Raw genomic sequence first — 17,761 nt, 5'->3', positions numbered from 1 at the left:
GATCTGAAACAATAAATACATCACAGCAGAGGTTCCTGCAAAATATGTAACACCCCCCACTTCCCTTAATATTTTGTGGCATTTCACTGTGGGACCTGAATTCCCCGCCAGAGCTGACTATTCCTTTGTCCTTGTTCCCCCATTTGTACCGGACTACTCAAACTAATTGGTTGATTGGCAGGGTCTGGAATGGGGAAAGGGGGTACTAAAGGGGGTGTAATTTGTGAACAGTCCATTTTGCAGTTTTACTATCATGACCAATACAGGTGCCCCTCACTACTATATCTGCTGGGCAGTCCCTTCCCAGATGCTATTATAACCTCACTACTATAGGCACCATGTCCCCCTACTCTTCCTAATATTCCGCATCCCCTCACAGAACCGGATATTCTCAGTTTTGATTGTGCCCCCTCCCTACATTTTCTGGTAATTGCAAAATTTTATATATAGTGTTGGTGTTTGGCGTTTGTTTCCTTTTGTCCATTCTAGTTTGGCCCTGCAATAAACCTGAATTATGATGTTATTGTGACAGTATGTTTACTGTTTACACATTCAACATGATAAAGCAGTGAGTACAAGTAACGCCTCAAACGTTATGCTGAGGGAGTGATAGTGGGATTTATCCTGTGTCCATAATACTGCTTAGTAGATAAGTTGTAAGAACAAGGAGCAAAAGGTGAGTTATACAAGTGACCGTGATATTGGGCTCTGGCTACAGGTATACAACCAGGTCGTTACTGAACAGTCTAGAGGTGAGTACCCCATGCCATACTTACACAGTACAGCATGTTAAACTATGTTTTACTGCAGCTAAGCAGCTCATGCAGCACAAGTGAGAGACTGCTGCAATCACCATAACAACAAAGCTTCAGAATTGTAGAAAGTAGGGAACACATGGGGCAACAAGTGATGGGAATCTCTGAGGAATCTAATCAGATTACAGTAAGTGCTACTCAGAGGGATATTTACACAGAGTCCTGGACTTAACTAGTATTTCGCAAAATTCGTTCTGTGGACCAAAAATTGGCCACCAAGGTTTGTAGCTTCTGGTTGCTGTGCAGTCGGGTCATTGAGACTTTTAAAGGACACGTCTCTGCTTGTGTTTGCTTTCACATTTCTGGTACATTTTCCAACTTGTTCCAAATTCTCCCATGTAAAATTGGCCATACATGCCAAGACTTTGGTTTGGTGGGTTGGCTGATTTTGACCCTCCTTCCAGGCCATGTGGGCAAGTATGCAAGCAGGTCGGGCCACTTCTACAGACCATCCTGTGATATTGCTGAATCTCATGATGATCTGATAAGTGTGAAAATGTCAGGAAGATGGCAAGTCCCTCTTTTCCTACAGTTCAAACCAAATATACAGGAAAGCAATGTATAACACTAGATAGTTTCCCCATACATGACTGGATTTTCTTCTACAAACTGGTGGTAATAAACAATCAGCAATAAGCAACCAATAAGATAATTACTTACATTAGTCTTGCTGCTCTCACCAGTGATTGCTGAATTCTGATTGGTTGCTAAGAGATACAGCTCCTGATGAAAATGATCTCTAGTTTACTGAGTTCCTCCACTATTGTGAAATTCCACTCCGTCCTTAACTTTTTCAAAGCACAACTCCTCCTGCTACACTTGGGGTAAACTTACAGTCTTGGCTTCTCTGCTGCCTCAGCTCCCTGCTCTCAAGTTACCTCACGTTATTATCTGTCCCACCCTCTGGAGTCACTCTCTCAAGTCTGTGCTACAGATATTCAGCTGCAGAACTACTGGATATGTCCAACAGGAAGGGAAGCTTCTAACAGCCATTGGAAAGCAGTAGCTGTGCAGCAGCAGCAGCAGGAGATGGGGCTGTGCAGGCAGAATTTAGGAGGCAGCAGAAGCCAGAAAGGTTAGAAATTAATCCATTACCAATAATATTTGCCACATTCCTGCAACAGCCAGTCCCCCAGCAGCTAGCCCTCCTTATTCTCTCTCTCTGCTCCTCATGTCCCAATTCCCAGGCAGCCCTCCATATTCTTTCTCTCTGCACCATATGTAACAACTCCCAGACAGCTCTTCTTATTCTCTCTCGGCACCTCCTGCATCAACCCCCAGGCAGCCCTCCTTATTCTCTCTCTCTGCACCTCATGTCCTAACTCCCAGACTGCCCTACTTATTCTCTCTCTCTTTGCATCTCATGTAACAACTCCCAGACAGCCCTCCTTATTCTCTCTCTGCACCTCATTTCCTAACTCCCAGACTGCCCTACTTATTCTCTCTCTCTTTGCATCTCATGTAACAACTCCCAGACTGCCCTCCTTATTCACTCTCTCTCTGCTCCAACCACCAGGCAGTCCTCTTTATTCTCTCTGTGCACCTCATGCATCAACTCCATGTAGCTCTCTAATTCTCTCTCTCTGCACCTTATGTCCCAACTCCCTGACAGCCCTCCTTATTCTCTCTCTCTGCACCTCATGTAACAACTCCCAGGGAGCCCTCATTCTCTCTCACCTCCTGCATCAACCCCCAGACAGCCCTCCTTATTCTCTCTCTCTGCACCTAATGTCCTAACTCCCAGACTGCCCTACTTATTCTCTCTCTCTCTTGGCATCTCATGTAACAACTTCCAGACTGCCCTTCTTATTCTCTTTCTCTCTGCACCTCATGTAACAACTCCCAGGGAGCCCTCCTTGTTCTCTCTCTCTGCACCTCATGTAAAAACTCCCACGGAGCCCTCATTCTCTCTCAGCACCTCCTGCATTAACCCCCAGACAGCCCTCCTTATTCGCTCTCTCTGCACCTCATGTCCTAACTCCCAGACTGTCCTTCTTATTCTCTCTCTCTCGCTTTGCATCTCATGTAACAACTCCCAGACAGCCCTCCTTATTCGCTCTCTCTCTGCTCTAACCACCAGGCAGCCCTGCGTATTCTCTCTGTGCACCTCATGTACCAACTCCCATGCAGCTCTCTAATTCTCTCTCTCTGCACCTTATGTCCCAACTCCCTGACAGCCCTCCTTATTCTCTTTCTCTCTGCACCTCATGTAACAACCCCAGACAGCCGTGCTGCTTATTCTCTATCTCTGCGCCTCATGTCCCAACTCCCAGGCACCAGGTGATCTCCCAGGCATTTCTCTCTAATTGTCTTTCTCTCTCTGTACCCCATGCAGCAACTCCCAAACATCTCTCTCTAATTTTCTGTCTCTGAACTTCGTGCTCTAAATCCCAGGCACGACTTTTATTTTCTCTGATAGTTGGGATAGATAGATAGATAATAGATAGATAGCATACCTCCCAACTGTCCCTTTTTCTGAGGGACAGTCCCTCTTTTGGCAGCTCAACCTGCAGTCCCTCATTTGTACTGGAAAGTCCCTATTTTCTCTGCACTGACACAGCAAAAAACAGTTTCTTACTTAATTGGCTTTTAGCTGAGAGCCCAGAACAGCCAGCAGGTGCAAATAAGATACTTTGTAACAATTTTGAGAACACAAAAAACCAGTTTAGATATATTTTCAAACTTTCATAACCTGCCCAATTTTGTAAAATGAACATGGTAATTAGGGGGTGTGGCCACAGAAAGGGGCGTGGTAAAAAGTCGCTGCTATGTGCGAAAAAAAAATGTTGTCTCTCTTTTTACTTCCAAAATGTTGGAAGGTATGAGATAGTAAGTAAAACTGTGCCTATTGTGTTGAGGGAAATAGCCTCTGGGAAGGACTAGTGCTGTCGGATCGCAGACGTGCGAGTTATAGTAGTTGTAGTAGTTGTAGTAGCAGTGAGAGAGGGATAATAGGGAGGTGAGAAGTATTTTGCTGACAGTACACTTGGCTGCTGCCAGTTGAAGAAATAGTAACGGGGAGGGAGCTGAGAGGAAGTGCTGTTAGTGGGATTCATCCGCTGAGCACAAAACTATTCAGTAGGTAAATTGCAAGTGCAGGGCCAGGGGAGCGCAAGGAGCAGCGATCGTACAAGTGGTTGAACTATTGCGCTGGAGCTACAACAAGCCGGCTTGAACAGTCCCGGGTGAGTACACCATGGCGGCCATATGTAGTAGCACTCTGCTAGATCTGCAACGAGTTCAAGGGTCTGCTTTGCAGCTATAAGCACCGCAATTACCATAGCAACGGACCTTTAGGCTTTTCATACAGCAGGTACAGCTCGTATAGGACCGCAGGGCTACAGATGATGGAGGCAAATAAGTGCATTTTAGTGTCTGTCAGAGGCAAAGTCACACAGAGTCAATGAGCCCTAACACTATTTAGTGGCATATTTGATTTGGAACCAATATAATCCGAATTTGCCGTATTTTTTTTTTTTTACATCTTTACAGACTTCAAATGGGGGTCACTAACTCCAAACAAACTATTGCTCTGTGGGCTTACAATTTTACTATTTTTGTTATTTTTTTTATTATTTATCTTTCTGTTCAGTCCCTCTCCTGTTTAAAATCCAGTCTCTCATTCAACCCACTGCCTGTTTGCTAAGGTATACAAGACCGTAGCAACCAGATAGCTGGTGATATGCCAAACTGAAGAGCTGCTCAACAAAAAGTTAAATAACCAAAAACAAAGAAATGAAAACCAAAACACAAAAAATTAAAACCAATTGGAAATTGTCTCAGATTACCAATTTCACCAGCGCAATGGCATTCGCGACGCTTTGATTTCCGGAGTTGCCCCACTTTGCCTCGCGAGGAAACTTCAGTCGACTTCTGAAATTGAAGTGCCGCGAGTGCATTGGCGCAGCCGTTTTCTCATTATAGCAGGGGAAAGGAAGTTCGGGGCAGAAGAGGCGATTAGTCGCCAGCCAACTAAATCTCCCCGAATCTGCCCGTGTGCCTTTTGCCCTAAAAAACATAAGTACATAAACCATTTAAACTAGATCACTTTCTGTGCTGCTACACACAGCCAGCAGGCATATACAAATGTCAATATTACAGTTTGAAAAACATATTTGCTGTGATATTCTTGTATGAACCTCCTTGCTTTGCAGTCTGGACACAGAGTTTGTGCAGTTCGTTGCAAGACATTCAATGTACATGTGCACTGCTCCCCCAATATGCTGGGTGTGCATAAATAGCACTCAAGAAGAATTGGAGAATTAAGTTAGTGCCAGATTACCAAAAAAGTAACTATTTTCAGTTGGCCATTATTTAATAGAAATACCATCAGGCCTTGATACAAAAATACAGTTACATCATTGTAAACACTATTAGGTTCTATGCATATTGCATTTAAAAAAGTACAAACGCACCCAAAACAATGGCAGTTCTCTAGGTATCAACTAAAACCTTCATAGTGCACTGAGGATGCCAGTTCCACAATTTCTGGAAAATAAAGACAGATTGTTGGTCTTATTTTCTACACTGTACATAAAGGGGTACAGTACTTTTAGGCTTTGGGCAGTGGCTGTTGTCAGACTGTGTATTTGTGGAGGCTAAAAGAAACAGATCAGTGCTCCTGCCCCATTGATTTGAATAAGATCGGCATGTGAGTGGTCACACATAGCGGAGCTGAAACTGAGGTCAGTGTGTGGCCGCACACAGACTGATCACATTCAAATCAATGGAGTAGCAGTACTGAGCAGATCTGCTTCGCTCAGCCTGTAAAATTACAGGCTGACAACAGCCACTGACAATAGCATGTGTGTCCATAGTTAAGTTAAATTTCATTATGTTATAGAATGGCTAATTCTAAGCATCTTTTCATTTTTTTTAAAGTTTCTGATTCTTTCCAGCTTTCAAACAGGGTCTCTGAGTCTGGCCCCATCTAAAATGCTCTGTATGGCTACACATTTATTGTTATAGCTACTTTTTATTACTCATCTTTCTATCCAGACTCTTTCCTATTTATATTCCAGTCTCTTATTCAAATCAGTGCATGGTTGCTAGGGTAATATGGGCCCATAGACTTGTGACCATAGACTTGTATGGCGTCATGCGTAAAAAAAAGACGCGCGTCAATAAACATTTTGGTGAAACGAAATGGGTCAAATTCACCCATCCCTACAGACAAGTCTTCAGCGCTGAGTTACTAGTGCTCCCTCTAGGCGCGTACAGCAGGTCCTCTCTCTCTGCCGGGCCCAACCGATTCTCTGTCTGCAATGACGTCTTGCACCGCAGCCCAATGCGCATGCACATCAGTGCGCCAGTGCGTCAAAGTGGAAGGCACCAAGTCACGCTCCCAGGAGGTGGAGCACTTTCAAAATTATACATGGCTTAAACAAACCCCACAATGGATTGGAGGCATGCATTTTTTTTAGTATTGTAATGATTTTACTAAAGACCACATGGGAACTGAATTGTAAAGTTTAAAAAAAAAAATTCCCAGAGAAGTGAGCCCCCCCAGTGATTGCACCCTAGGCTGTTGCCTACCCTGCCTACCCCTTGGCCCGGCTCTGCCCTCCCGCCTTCCTCCCTGCATAGCGTTCTACAAGCATAAGAGGCACATTTATTAAACGTTGAATTTAGAATTCATGTGAGTTTTTTAAACTCTATTAAATTCTAATATACTCGAAAATTCGACTGGGGGGGTCATTTATAAAAAAAATTGAATATCTAAAACTCAAAAACTCACATCAAATTTGACTAAACTCGAAAAAAACTTGAATGTCAGGAAGGCTACTAATATATCCAAATTGGTTCCCGGACCTCTCCCATTGACTTATACATGAACTTGGCAGGTTTTAGGTGGCGAATAGTCGAATTCGAGTACTTAAAGGGCCAGAGTGTGATAAATCTCGAAATTCTAATTAAAACTCAAATCGATTTTGGATAATTCACTATTCGAATTTGAAAGTTTTGACCGTAAAAAAAAAAATTGGAAATTCAAATTCAAATTTTTGATTCAACCCTTAATACATCTGTGTCCCATTCAGCAACACTGACCTAAATGTGCAGAGTAGCACAGCAGAGCTCAGGGGCACCATGTTCAATTAAGCCAAGGTTAATCATGGAGGCCAATGTGTCACAGAGAAGTCTTTCTTCAATAGTTCTGGATAACAGATCCATACATACAATACCATTATCCTTAACCCATCACAGGCCGGTAGAACTTTACCAGCCCTAAAAAGCTTTCTTTTTCTTTTAAAGCATTCTTAAAAGTAGTGCACAAATAATATTCCTAAATCCTACATAGATACAGTTTTGTGTGTGTGTTTTAGTATAGGCTGTGTGTGATCTTACTGTACAAATATAGAAGGGGTTTCAGGTAAAAGCCTGCTGTGGATTTTTTGCACATAGACTTGTTGAGAATGCTGTGTTTTAATATTTGTTCCTTTTTTTTGACGGGTTTGGACCTGTTTGTCAATTTGACTTCACAACAGCAACAATGAGGTAACTTCCTACCAAGTATTGCCAAGGATAGACCTTGGGTAATATAATTTTCAGAGGAATATGGTTGTTATTTTACAAAGCTGAGGGCTGATATTTAGTTGCTGCATTATATTAGGTATAGTAGCTTCCCATGTGGGACACTGTTGTATTTCAGTTACAGGTTAGTCCTCCTTATACATACTGACTTTGATACTAGTGCATTCTCTAGTGCAGATATCCAGGTCCATAACTGCCTGTATCAAGAAAAGTGACTGCAGAAAGCTTCAGTCGTAATTGTAAAAATGTATTTATTATTTACTCCTTTGCTTTGAACAACCCTAAATAAGCACTGGTTACAACCAATTCATTGCTGTATCTGCACCAGCGGAGCAGCTGACATGTGTTAATTAAAATTTTTGTTAATAAAATGCCAAAATCCCATTTATACAAAGTAAATGTAAAAGCATAAACTCACTTGAGGTCATCATAACAGGGAAATTCATTGGTTGTGTAATTTTTGACTAAAGTAGTGTAATGCTGTATGGTATATTTCTCTGGTGTGTAGAAACTTCCTGGTAATCATGTGGCTAGCATTCCCACAACAGAGCATTAGCACAAAAAATAGCCTACCTATTTGCATATTCAAACATAATAAATGCTAAGTTAGCATGACCAGGCGATGTGATAAAAATCTGAATGTGCTTAATTTAATGCATAGAGCTGCTATATCAAGCTAGAAGAGGGACTGTAAAATGCTGCTTATATATAATCTATACTGCATGCAGCACAGAAACAAATGCACAGTATGTATTACTTTGGTGTAGTTGAATATTAATGAAGGCTAAATACTACAGGTATGGGATCTGTTACCTGAAAAGCTCCAAATTATAGGAAGGCCGTCTCCCATAGACCCCATTCTAATCAAATAATTCACATTTTAAAAGATTTCCTCTTTTACTTCAGTCATAATACAGGATCTCTTGTACTTGATCCATACTAAGATGTAATGTGTCCTTATTTGAGGCAAAACTATTCTATTGAGTTTATTTAATGTTTTAATTATTTTTTAAGCAGACTTGGGGCAAATTCACTAAGCCGCGAAGCGCCGAACGCTAGCGTTAATTCGCTAGCGTTTGGCATTTTCGCTACTGCGCAAATTCACTAACGAACGCTGGCGTAGTTTCGCTAGTGTTATTTCGCAACCTTACGCCAGGCGGATTTTCGCTAGCGACGAAACTACGCAAATTCACTAACTTGCGCAGTGTACTGAACGCTACCTTTTATGCTAGACTTCCTTCGCCACCTCAGACCTGGGAAGCGCAATAGAGTAGATAGGGATTGTTTAAAAAAAAGTAAATTTTTTTTCTAAGTCCCAAAAAACGCTGGCGTGTTTTCTACATGATGGCTGATCGAAAAATTTTTGGGGCTCCCCTTCCTCCCCCCTACATTTACTGACTCATGGCAACTTACCTAGACAGTGGGCACATGTGTAGGGCAAAATAAAATTTTTATTTGCTGATTTGAAGGTTTTCTAGGCATTTGTAGTGCGGATACGTATTCCTCCATTGAAATTTGAATTTCGCGCCGTATGCAAATTAGCCTTCGCTAGCGTAACTTCGCTTTATATAGCGAATCAACGCTAGCGCAACTCCGCAACCTTACGCTACCCCTGTGCGCAACTTCGGATTTTAGTGAATTTGCGGAGCCCTTGCGAAACTACGCCTGGCGAAGTGCGGCAAAGTTGCGCCTGGCGCAACTTCGCATCTTAGTGAATTTGCCCCAGGGTATGGAGGTCCAAATTATGGAAAAATCTGAAAACCACCGCTTGTGCAGAGAGCACTATTGCACTCAATTCACTAGAGATGCTGCCCCCCGATGCAGATTTTTAAACGTAGAGGGGGGGGCAGCAGAATATCTGACACCCAACTGAGCATGAAGAGAAACAATAGTTCCCCTTTAATACTGTTATCAGCTTGTTAGTGTGCCTTGAAGGGAAAATACTATACACTATATATATATATACTTGCTTTTTAATTAATTAAGAACATATTTTTCATAGGTTTATGTTAGTAAAATCTTATTTTTCCTGTTTTAACTGGCTATAGAGTTCCTCCTTAGTATGGTTTATTGTGTAACTCAAATTCTGTAAAACACAGTATAGGTAAATATAGATATCAGCTTGCTATGTCAGCTATTATTGTAAAGTGACAATATTGGCTTATAATACACAAAAGCCATGAATATCCTGTAAATTATATCCTTATAAACGGTGAGTTCTGATGTCATCAGTTATAAACGGTGAGTTCTGATGTCATTTCTGTCACATGACTCACTGAAATTTGTGTATTATAATAAATAAAGTACCCCCAGTTGCAAAATATGAGGATATTAGAAGTTACCTCGGAGTTCCATGACCTGTATAAAAACACTCGGCCTTCGGCCTCGTGTTTTTATATGGTCATGAAACTCCTCGGTAACTTATAATATCCTTATATTTTACAAGAGGGGGTACTTTATTCACTATATATTCTTTAGTGAAAATCTTTTACAAAATGTGATTTTTGTGTTTTGCCAACACATTACTGATATTTACAGTAATTGTTCTTCCTTATGCTTCTGTTGTACCTGTCAACTTATATATAATGTTTTACCTCAATGAAAAATGGCTTGACCCTTGCCCAGCTGTTTGGGGAAACAGTTCTAATTGTTTTTACAGCTGTCGTCTGAACTGCAATGGCTTATCTGTCCCATTTAATGTCATGGTCTGGTTTATGGATGTTTTCAGTTGAAACCTGGACACACTCTGGGTCTTGCTCTATTAAATACAAGATTTTTTACTCAACCGTATGTCGACCACTCAATCACGATTGTGTGTAAAGTGTAAAGCTTCTTGTGCTTTGTTCATTTCTATAAGGAAACATGCCTCCAAGCTAAGGTAGAACATCGAACTGTGAAGTAGGTAAACAGGATTAAAAAATAGACCTCGCAGTCCTGTTTCCCTTATTTATATTACATTGATCTCAATGATTTCTAATCTGATTATAACTGCACTAATATGTGATGATGAATTTTAGATTGATCTAGATCTACAGAGCATTAAAGTATTCAGTACACTATGGTACACATCTTTGCAGTCATATGCCCATGTATTTATGTTTATATAAAATTCTCTATATCTTACACAGATAGGTGTGTCCATCATCAGTTCTGGTTTACAGTGTGATGCGCATTTAGAGGACTTATAAAATGGCTGGGTGTCTGCGCCATTTTACCTCCGTGGGAGATGACACAAAAAAAAGGGAATGGAAGGAAGAAGATGTAGAAGTGGCACATGAAGAAGAAAAGAAGAATACTCCCCATCCGTTCATAGCCTCATACAGTTTAAGGGGAGCCCTTAAATGGTTATTTAGCTCTCACAAATTTCAGGTACAGTAGGATTTTCTAATATAAAACCATCTTGTAACTACAATTCAGAAATGTTCTTCGTGTTCAATTTTAGGCCCAGTTAAAACCACCTTTATAACCAGATTTAGCAGTCTTATGAATGTATCCCATTCAACCAGATATTTACATATTCTGTTTGGCTAAACAAAATAGTAATGCTCCCCATACCTATGTTATTGTATGTTACTCATAAAACATACAGGCAACATAGAACATACAGGCAATTTACTGATGATACTACTGAACCTAGGTGAAGTTAGTTTCAAATGTTTTGTATTAAAGCCCCCCCCCCCCAGTAGAGATGTTATAACATTATTCCAGCCATTCAGCCATAGGGTTCACTGAAAATATAATTCTTATTATTTAGCCTGGAATTCAAGGAATTAAATCTCACCATCTCTGTCCTTTGTGCAGGGCTCTCCCTGCTAAACCCACCGTTTGGGACCTGCTGCCCCAGTGTGTATAATATAAAATACAAATCATCTTTTGGTTTTATGAATAGTTTTGCTTTTCTTTGTATATACTGATATAGCTAAACTGTGTTGAGACTTACATGAAGGGTTGTAACAAAAAGCAAATGAGCATAATTACTTCATTATTTTTCCTGCGCAAAGTTAGTTTCAATGGTGTTTGGTTGGTGTTATGCAAATATATTTAAGCTAATGAGACATTCTTTAGCTAGTCTCTCATAATGCCAGGATTTACATAAACCTCACCCCAATATTTGTTCCCTGTTCCTGTGCCCATACAGTGATTCAGTAGCGCAAAACTGAATCACAATTACAGCCACAGTGTATAGTTTAAAGAGAGTTTCTTAAAGGAATACAGATAGGATTGTAATATTCTACAGTGAGGGTCCCCAACCTTTTTGACCCATGAGCAACATTCAGATCTAAAAAGAGTTGAGGAGCAATGTAAGCTGAAAAAATGTTCCTGGTGGTGCAAAATAAGGACTGTGATTTGCCATTTCGTAGCCCCTATGTGAATTGGGAGTCTACAGGAATCTCTTTGGCAATACACCTGGTTTTTATGCAATCAAAACTTGCCCCCAAACCAGGAATTCAAAAATAAGCACCTGCTTTGAGGTCATTGGGAGCAACATCCACTAGTTGGCGATCATTGTTCTACAGCAGTGGTCCCCAACCAGTAGCTCGCGAGCAACATGTTGCTCTCCGACCCCTTGGATGTTGCTCTCAGTGTCCTCAAAGCAGGTGATTATTTTTGAATTACTGACTTGGAGGCAAGTTTTAATTGCATAAAGACTATGTATAGTGCCAAGTAGAGCCTCCTGTAGGTTTCAAGTCCACATAGGGGCTATCAAATAGCCAATCACAGCCTTTATTTGACATCCCATGGGACTTTTACATGCTTGTGTTTCTCCCCAACTCTTTTTACATTTGCATGTGGCTCACAGGTAAAAAAAGGTTGGGGACCCCTGTTCTACAGTGTCACTGTCACGCCAGAATCTAATATCCTAGGCATGACATTTTCTTTTTAAAAAATAATTAAAAAATCGGTTTTAAACTTTGATTATTATTTAGCTCGTCAATGAGATATCTAAACATTTTTTGGCATTATAGAGCTGTCACAGGATAATGCAGACTCACTATAATGACTCTTGTTGGCTGTAATTTATCTATGAATCACTTTGCAAATAACATATTATGAATTTCCTTATAGGTTTCTTATTTCCTGGATGTAATCTTGTTCCCATTTTAAAATTCTGGTTTATCGACTTACACCATCCTCGTTGCACCAGCCCTAATAACAAGAAATAGGAATAGGAGTTTTAACATTTTTTTTTACTTACCTCTTACTGTTTTAGGGCAGTATTTTATAAAGACTAGAAGGGCAGGACAGGGCTGGGGGGGCTAAGCAAAGGTTAAAACTCTGGGGGCTTGAATTAATAAAGTGTGATAACATTGGCTTAAAGCAAGTTTCATACCGAAAACCAAGTGTTTGATTTGCTATATCTAGAAACATTTGTTTTTATGCCTTTGTTTTTATGTGATCATTTAGTGCAATTTTACAAAGAAATTACAATTCTGACTTTCTTCCTTACAGATTGTGATTATTTCCCTTGTAATCCTTGATGCATTGTTTGTACTTGTTGAGGTTCTTCTGGATCTGGAGCTGTTGGCTGAAAAAGTTGACCACATTATTCCTGAGGTAAAATGCTGGCTGTGTCACAATCTCTGGTATTTCTGTCAAAAAACAAATGTACTTGATGTATCACTATAAAGGTGGGCATACATACAGATATAGGCTCGTTTGGTGACCTTGCATCTGCTTTGATAAATCACATAATGTTGTGCTATTTTTCCAACAAATTGTGTGTGAAAATAATGTCGGTGATGGAACAGCAGTACTTGCAGTGCCAGAACCAGAATTGGCTTGTGAGTCTTAAAGCACATACAGTATTAATTGTGTGTATTGATGCAACACGCAATGCTGGAAGCTTCACTTCCTGATGGCAGATGTTAAAGGAACAGTAACACCAAAAATTAACATGTATTAAAGTAATTAAAATGTAATATAGTGTTTTCCTGCATTGGTACAATTAGTGTGTTAGCTTCAGAAACAATACTACAGTTTATATAAACAAGCTGCTATATAGCCATGGGGGCAGCCATTCAAAGCTGTAGAATGTGATTTGTATTCTATTACAGAGTGTATCTGTTATCTGCTAGGTAACCTGTACTTTTTCTAGTTTTTCAGCTTGAATGGCTGCCCGCATGACTACACAGCAGACTATTCTTATAAAGATAGTAGTCTCTCTAAAGCAAACACATAACTTTTACCATAGCAGGGCAACAGCAGGGTCAGACTGGGGAGCTCGGGGCCCACCGGGCTTCTGCCTCTGGGCCCCCCTCCGGACCCTGAGGGCTGCTGCCTCAAGGCCTCCCGTCCAGTAACCCTCCTCTCTCCCCCCCACCACGCGTGTGCACACTTGTGCACGCACGTCAGCGCACAAACTGTTTGGTTGCGGCAAATGTGCGCTGATGAGCATGCACTCGCTGACGCACATGCACAAGTGCGCACTTGCATGGTTTCCGGACAGGAGGCCCTGAGGAAGTAGCCCTCAGGGTCCGGGGGTGGGGCCCTGAGACAGAAGCCCCGGGAATATATCCAGGTTGCGGATCTGGGGGCCCTCCGGGTTTTTTCCCGGTGTCCCGCCGGCCCAGTCTCACCTTGGGCAACAGTACTGTTCCTATTGCACCTTGCCTGCAATTTATCAAATCAGACCTGTACCTTTTGAATTGTGCTTTCACAGACACAGTTACCCTGCAATTTTGATTTATAAATTTAAGTATTTTCCATTCTAAACCTCTTTTTTCCAGATATTTCATTATTTGAGCGTTTCTGTCTTGTCCTTTTTCATTTTGGAAATTGCTGGTAAATTATACGCTTTTCGCCTGGAGTTCTTTCATCACAAGTTTGAAGTATTTGATGCAGCTATTGTTGTGATCTCGTTCATCATTGACATTGTCTATATCTCTCGAGAAGATATTTTCAATGCTGTTGGGCTACTGATTCTCCTTCGGCTTTGGAGAGTTGCAAGAATTGTGAATGGTAAATATGATTTTAATATTATACTGTCTCTGACACAACCAACACATTACCCCAAAGTCAGTTTAACCCACGTTCATGCATTCCACTGACTGAGCTGGGAATTCCCGGTACTACATTATGGGGCAGGTCGAAGTGAAAATTTTAAAAATTCGAATTTCGAGCTAAGTTTTGTGTACTTCGACTAGGCAATAGTCCAAATTCAATTTGAATTTGAAAAAATTCTAGCCTAGATTTCCTCTTCCATTGGAGGATTGATGTGGTTCTGAGGTTCCTACAGAAATCTGCATTTGAATGCTCAGGTTTTACCTTACAGGAATACTTTTCTCCTTGAAAATAATAAGTGAGAGCATGCGTTCATTCATACACTTTGCCTGGAAATGTCAGCCAGTCAGAGCATTGTCATTCATACCGTTACCAGCATCCTTCATTTTAATCATCCTTACTCTGCTCTTTTCCTTGTACTATCCCCATTTCACTTCTTCCCTGAAACATCTGATGTATCAGACCTCCCTGCTGCTTTCCCCTGTCTTAGACATACTCTGTCCATTGTTCTATACAGCAGTGAAAATAAATGTTGAACACGTCAATGTTTTTCTCTGTAAATATATATATATATATATATATATATAGTCAAATACTTTCCCTTGTTTGTTTTATATATATATATATATATATATATATATATATATATATATATATATATATATATATATTTCTAATGGGGCTATTGACACAAAATTTACACCAGATGTTGGTAACAACACAAGTAAGCCACATATACAAAGAACTCAAATCAAATAAATCCATAAATTAAGTTATGTGTAGTAAAGTGAAGTGACACAGGGAATAAGTACTTAACACACTTACTGAAATGTATTTAATACTTAGTAGAGAAGTCTTTGTTGGAAATGAGAGTTTCAAGATGCCTCCTGTATGGAGAAACTAGTCCCATGCATTGCTTTGGTGTGATTTTGGCCCATTCTTACACACAAATACTTGTTTTCCCTGCTGTACATCAGACTTCCCATGATCATCTGTGCATTATTGGCCCCTGCTTATAATAAAAAGGGTTTTAAATATAGTCTTTGTTATATATTTTATAAAGGCTTGCAATGTTCAAGTACATAGTTTCCATTAATAATACAAACACTCTGCTGTGAATAAAGTAGAGACATAACTTCAGTCAACACAGTCAATGTTTTCATTATAAATCACCCTTCAGTTTTGTCATTTCTGCTACTGAGTAGCAACAATTAAGAAAGCCCTTTGGCTGTTTGTATTAGAAAGCACACAAAAATAAATACATTTCAGATAGTATGACTGTCGAAAAGACGTGCTTTTGTTTTATATGCAGCATAATGCAACTGTAAGCATTTACTCGAAGAAGGTATTGACCTTTAACTTGAAAGTTTTCCATAGTTAAGTTAAAACTTGATGTTACATTGTTTTTCTTGTATTTTGGAGAAATGTATAACAGTCAAACAAATAATTATCAATGTTTAATGCTTCTGAATAGGTGTAATTGTGTCTGTGAAGTCCCGAGCAGAGGAGAAAATTCATAAACTGGAAGAAAACCAGCGGTCACTGCTTGAGAAAGTTACACAACTGGAGCAGCAAAGTGCCCAACAGGTAATACAATGCTCAGAAAAGGGCAAAAAGTATAAAGACAAAACACAACGAACTGAAAACAGGAAAACTCTGTCTCTGTCTGAAATATTTTATCTTCAAGACCTTTTTTTATTCTAAATGTAAAATGCACTAACACCTTGCTGGTATTGGGGAACGATGTCTCAAAATGTAACATACAGGATAAGCAAAGGAAGTGAATGATTACTCATACGAAAGGAAATCATTAAAACTGTGTTCCTCTTTTTTGCCTTTTCAACATACATAAGAGAAAGTTACTATTGTCGTGTTTACCATTAGAAGAAAAAAATGAATGCTTGTAGAATATATACAGTATTTTTTATTTTTAAGGGTTAGCTTTAGGGACCATATATCCTATGCATACTCAATACATTTTATTCAATCAACTTGAACTTTCTTAGAGGGGAAATATTTGTATTTTGCTGAATAGAAAACTAGTACAGCGTACGTGTAAAAATTGAAATGAAGATGAAGAGAAAACCACATTTTAGTTTTTTTTAGGAAGGATAGTATCTTTGTCATTGATTCTTTCTTCCTCATCGATATCTTTTACTCTGATTTCAGGAACAAGAGATTGCCAGACTTCAGAAGTTACTGAAGCAGCACAACGTATTTCCTGATTCCTAAGACAGAATTGCTTCCTCGGCTCTAGCTGCAGCCATGGCATTTGGTTTTAGGACCTTAAAGTTTGTTTAATGAATACAGTATGTTACGTGTTAAAAAATAGACAATAATCATCTTTATTACAAAAGGTAGATAAATACACATTTACAGAAGTTTAAAAAAATAAACAAACTGGAGAATCTTATATAAATAATCAGTTCAGTGTTTCAGTTTTAGGTCGATGCTTTAGATACTGTGAGACAAATCTACTCTGAAGACACCTGTAGGGGTAAATTTTGAAAAAGTGTTCAAAATTGCATTTACTTGGCATTATATATGTATGAGGTTAATGGCTCAAAAAGGCATCCCAAACAGCCCTCCACAGATCTACATTACAAACGCTTGTCACATATGTAGAAGTGTTGGTTGTTGTAGGTTTATTGCAACACAAGTCCGTGGAGACTGTTTCCAGTGCTTTAATGAAACGATTTTGGGTTACTTAAGCTGTCCTGTGTACCCTAAAGGATTGTAAGGAGGCTCATATAGGCTACATCACTTCTTAAATCAGATTCTTACACAGAGACAGCTTCCATAACAAACTAGCCATTTAGCTGGCCTCCGCTCAGTGTCAGATTTCAGCACGAATATGCTAGAATAGGCATTTTTGCACCAAAATCCACTCTGTGTGTCTGCACTAGGCCAATGCAGTGCCTCTCGGGGCAGACACAGGAGCAAGCGAAGGCCAGCGGTTCAGCTGATTAAATGTAAGCTGAGAATCAGCCCCTTGAGGCCTTAGCTTTAGGCTTTTGATAGCCACTCTACTTCTGGAGCCTTCATTTCCCAGTCCATTCAATTTTCCTCCACAGAATCTACAAAGGGTCATTCTGTATTAGATTGTTCTATAGTTACTCTTATTTCCTTCATATTCCCATAAGCACAACAATGCACACTTGAGATTTTAAATGTGTAATTTCCAGATTTTATTGCATTTGTAACCATTGTGTTTGCCTTGCTTGCTATTTTGTTCTGTGAAAAAGTTGGAATTTTATGAAATAATACATTTTAAAATGTTAAAGTACAAGGGGTATTCTTTCTGAAACAGTTAAAGCTACTAGGATGTAGACAATGTTTCCTCCTGTTTGGTATTGCTGACAGGCATTAGAAAGCCTTTGTTTCTTTTTCCCCACAGATGATTATTCATCAAG

At 39.8% G+C, this 17,761-nt stretch overlaps 1 protein-coding gene across 2 annotated transcripts; it reads left to right on the top strand.

Annotated features, from left to right (window-relative positions):
- Nucleotides 1-652: 652 nt before the first annotated feature.
- On the top strand, nucleotides 653-17,631 carry hvcn1.S (hydrogen voltage gated channel 1 S homeolog). Of its 2 annotated transcripts, none has more exons than XM_018244209.2 (6): nucleotides 653-676; nucleotides 10,475-10,715; nucleotides 12,798-12,902; nucleotides 14,075-14,306; nucleotides 15,823-15,935; nucleotides 16,518-17,631. In XM_018244209.2, the coding sequence occupies exons 2-6, from the start codon at nucleotides 10,536-10,538 to the stop codon at nucleotides 16,578-16,580; spliced, it is 693 nt and encodes a 230-aa protein (XP_018099698.1). In that variant the 5' UTR covers nucleotides 653-676; nucleotides 10,475-10,535; the 3' UTR covers nucleotides 16,581-17,631. The 2 variants fall into 2 exon arrangements, with proteins under 2 accessions (XP_018099698.1, XP_018099695.1); XM_018244206.2 differs by lacking the exon at nucleotides 653-676 and adding an exon at nucleotides 3,593-4,000.
- The last annotated feature ends 130 nt before the right edge of the window (nucleotides 17,632-17,761 follow it).

Source organism: Xenopus laevis, chromosome 1S (genome assembly GCF_017654675.1).
Source record: "Xenopus laevis strain J_2021 chromosome 1S, Xenopus_laevis_v10.1, whole genome shotgun sequence".
NCBI classification, from domain to species: Eukaryota; Metazoa; Chordata; class Amphibia; order Anura; family Pipidae; genus Xenopus; species Xenopus laevis.
This window is presented reverse-complemented; position numbering and strand designations above follow the sequence as displayed.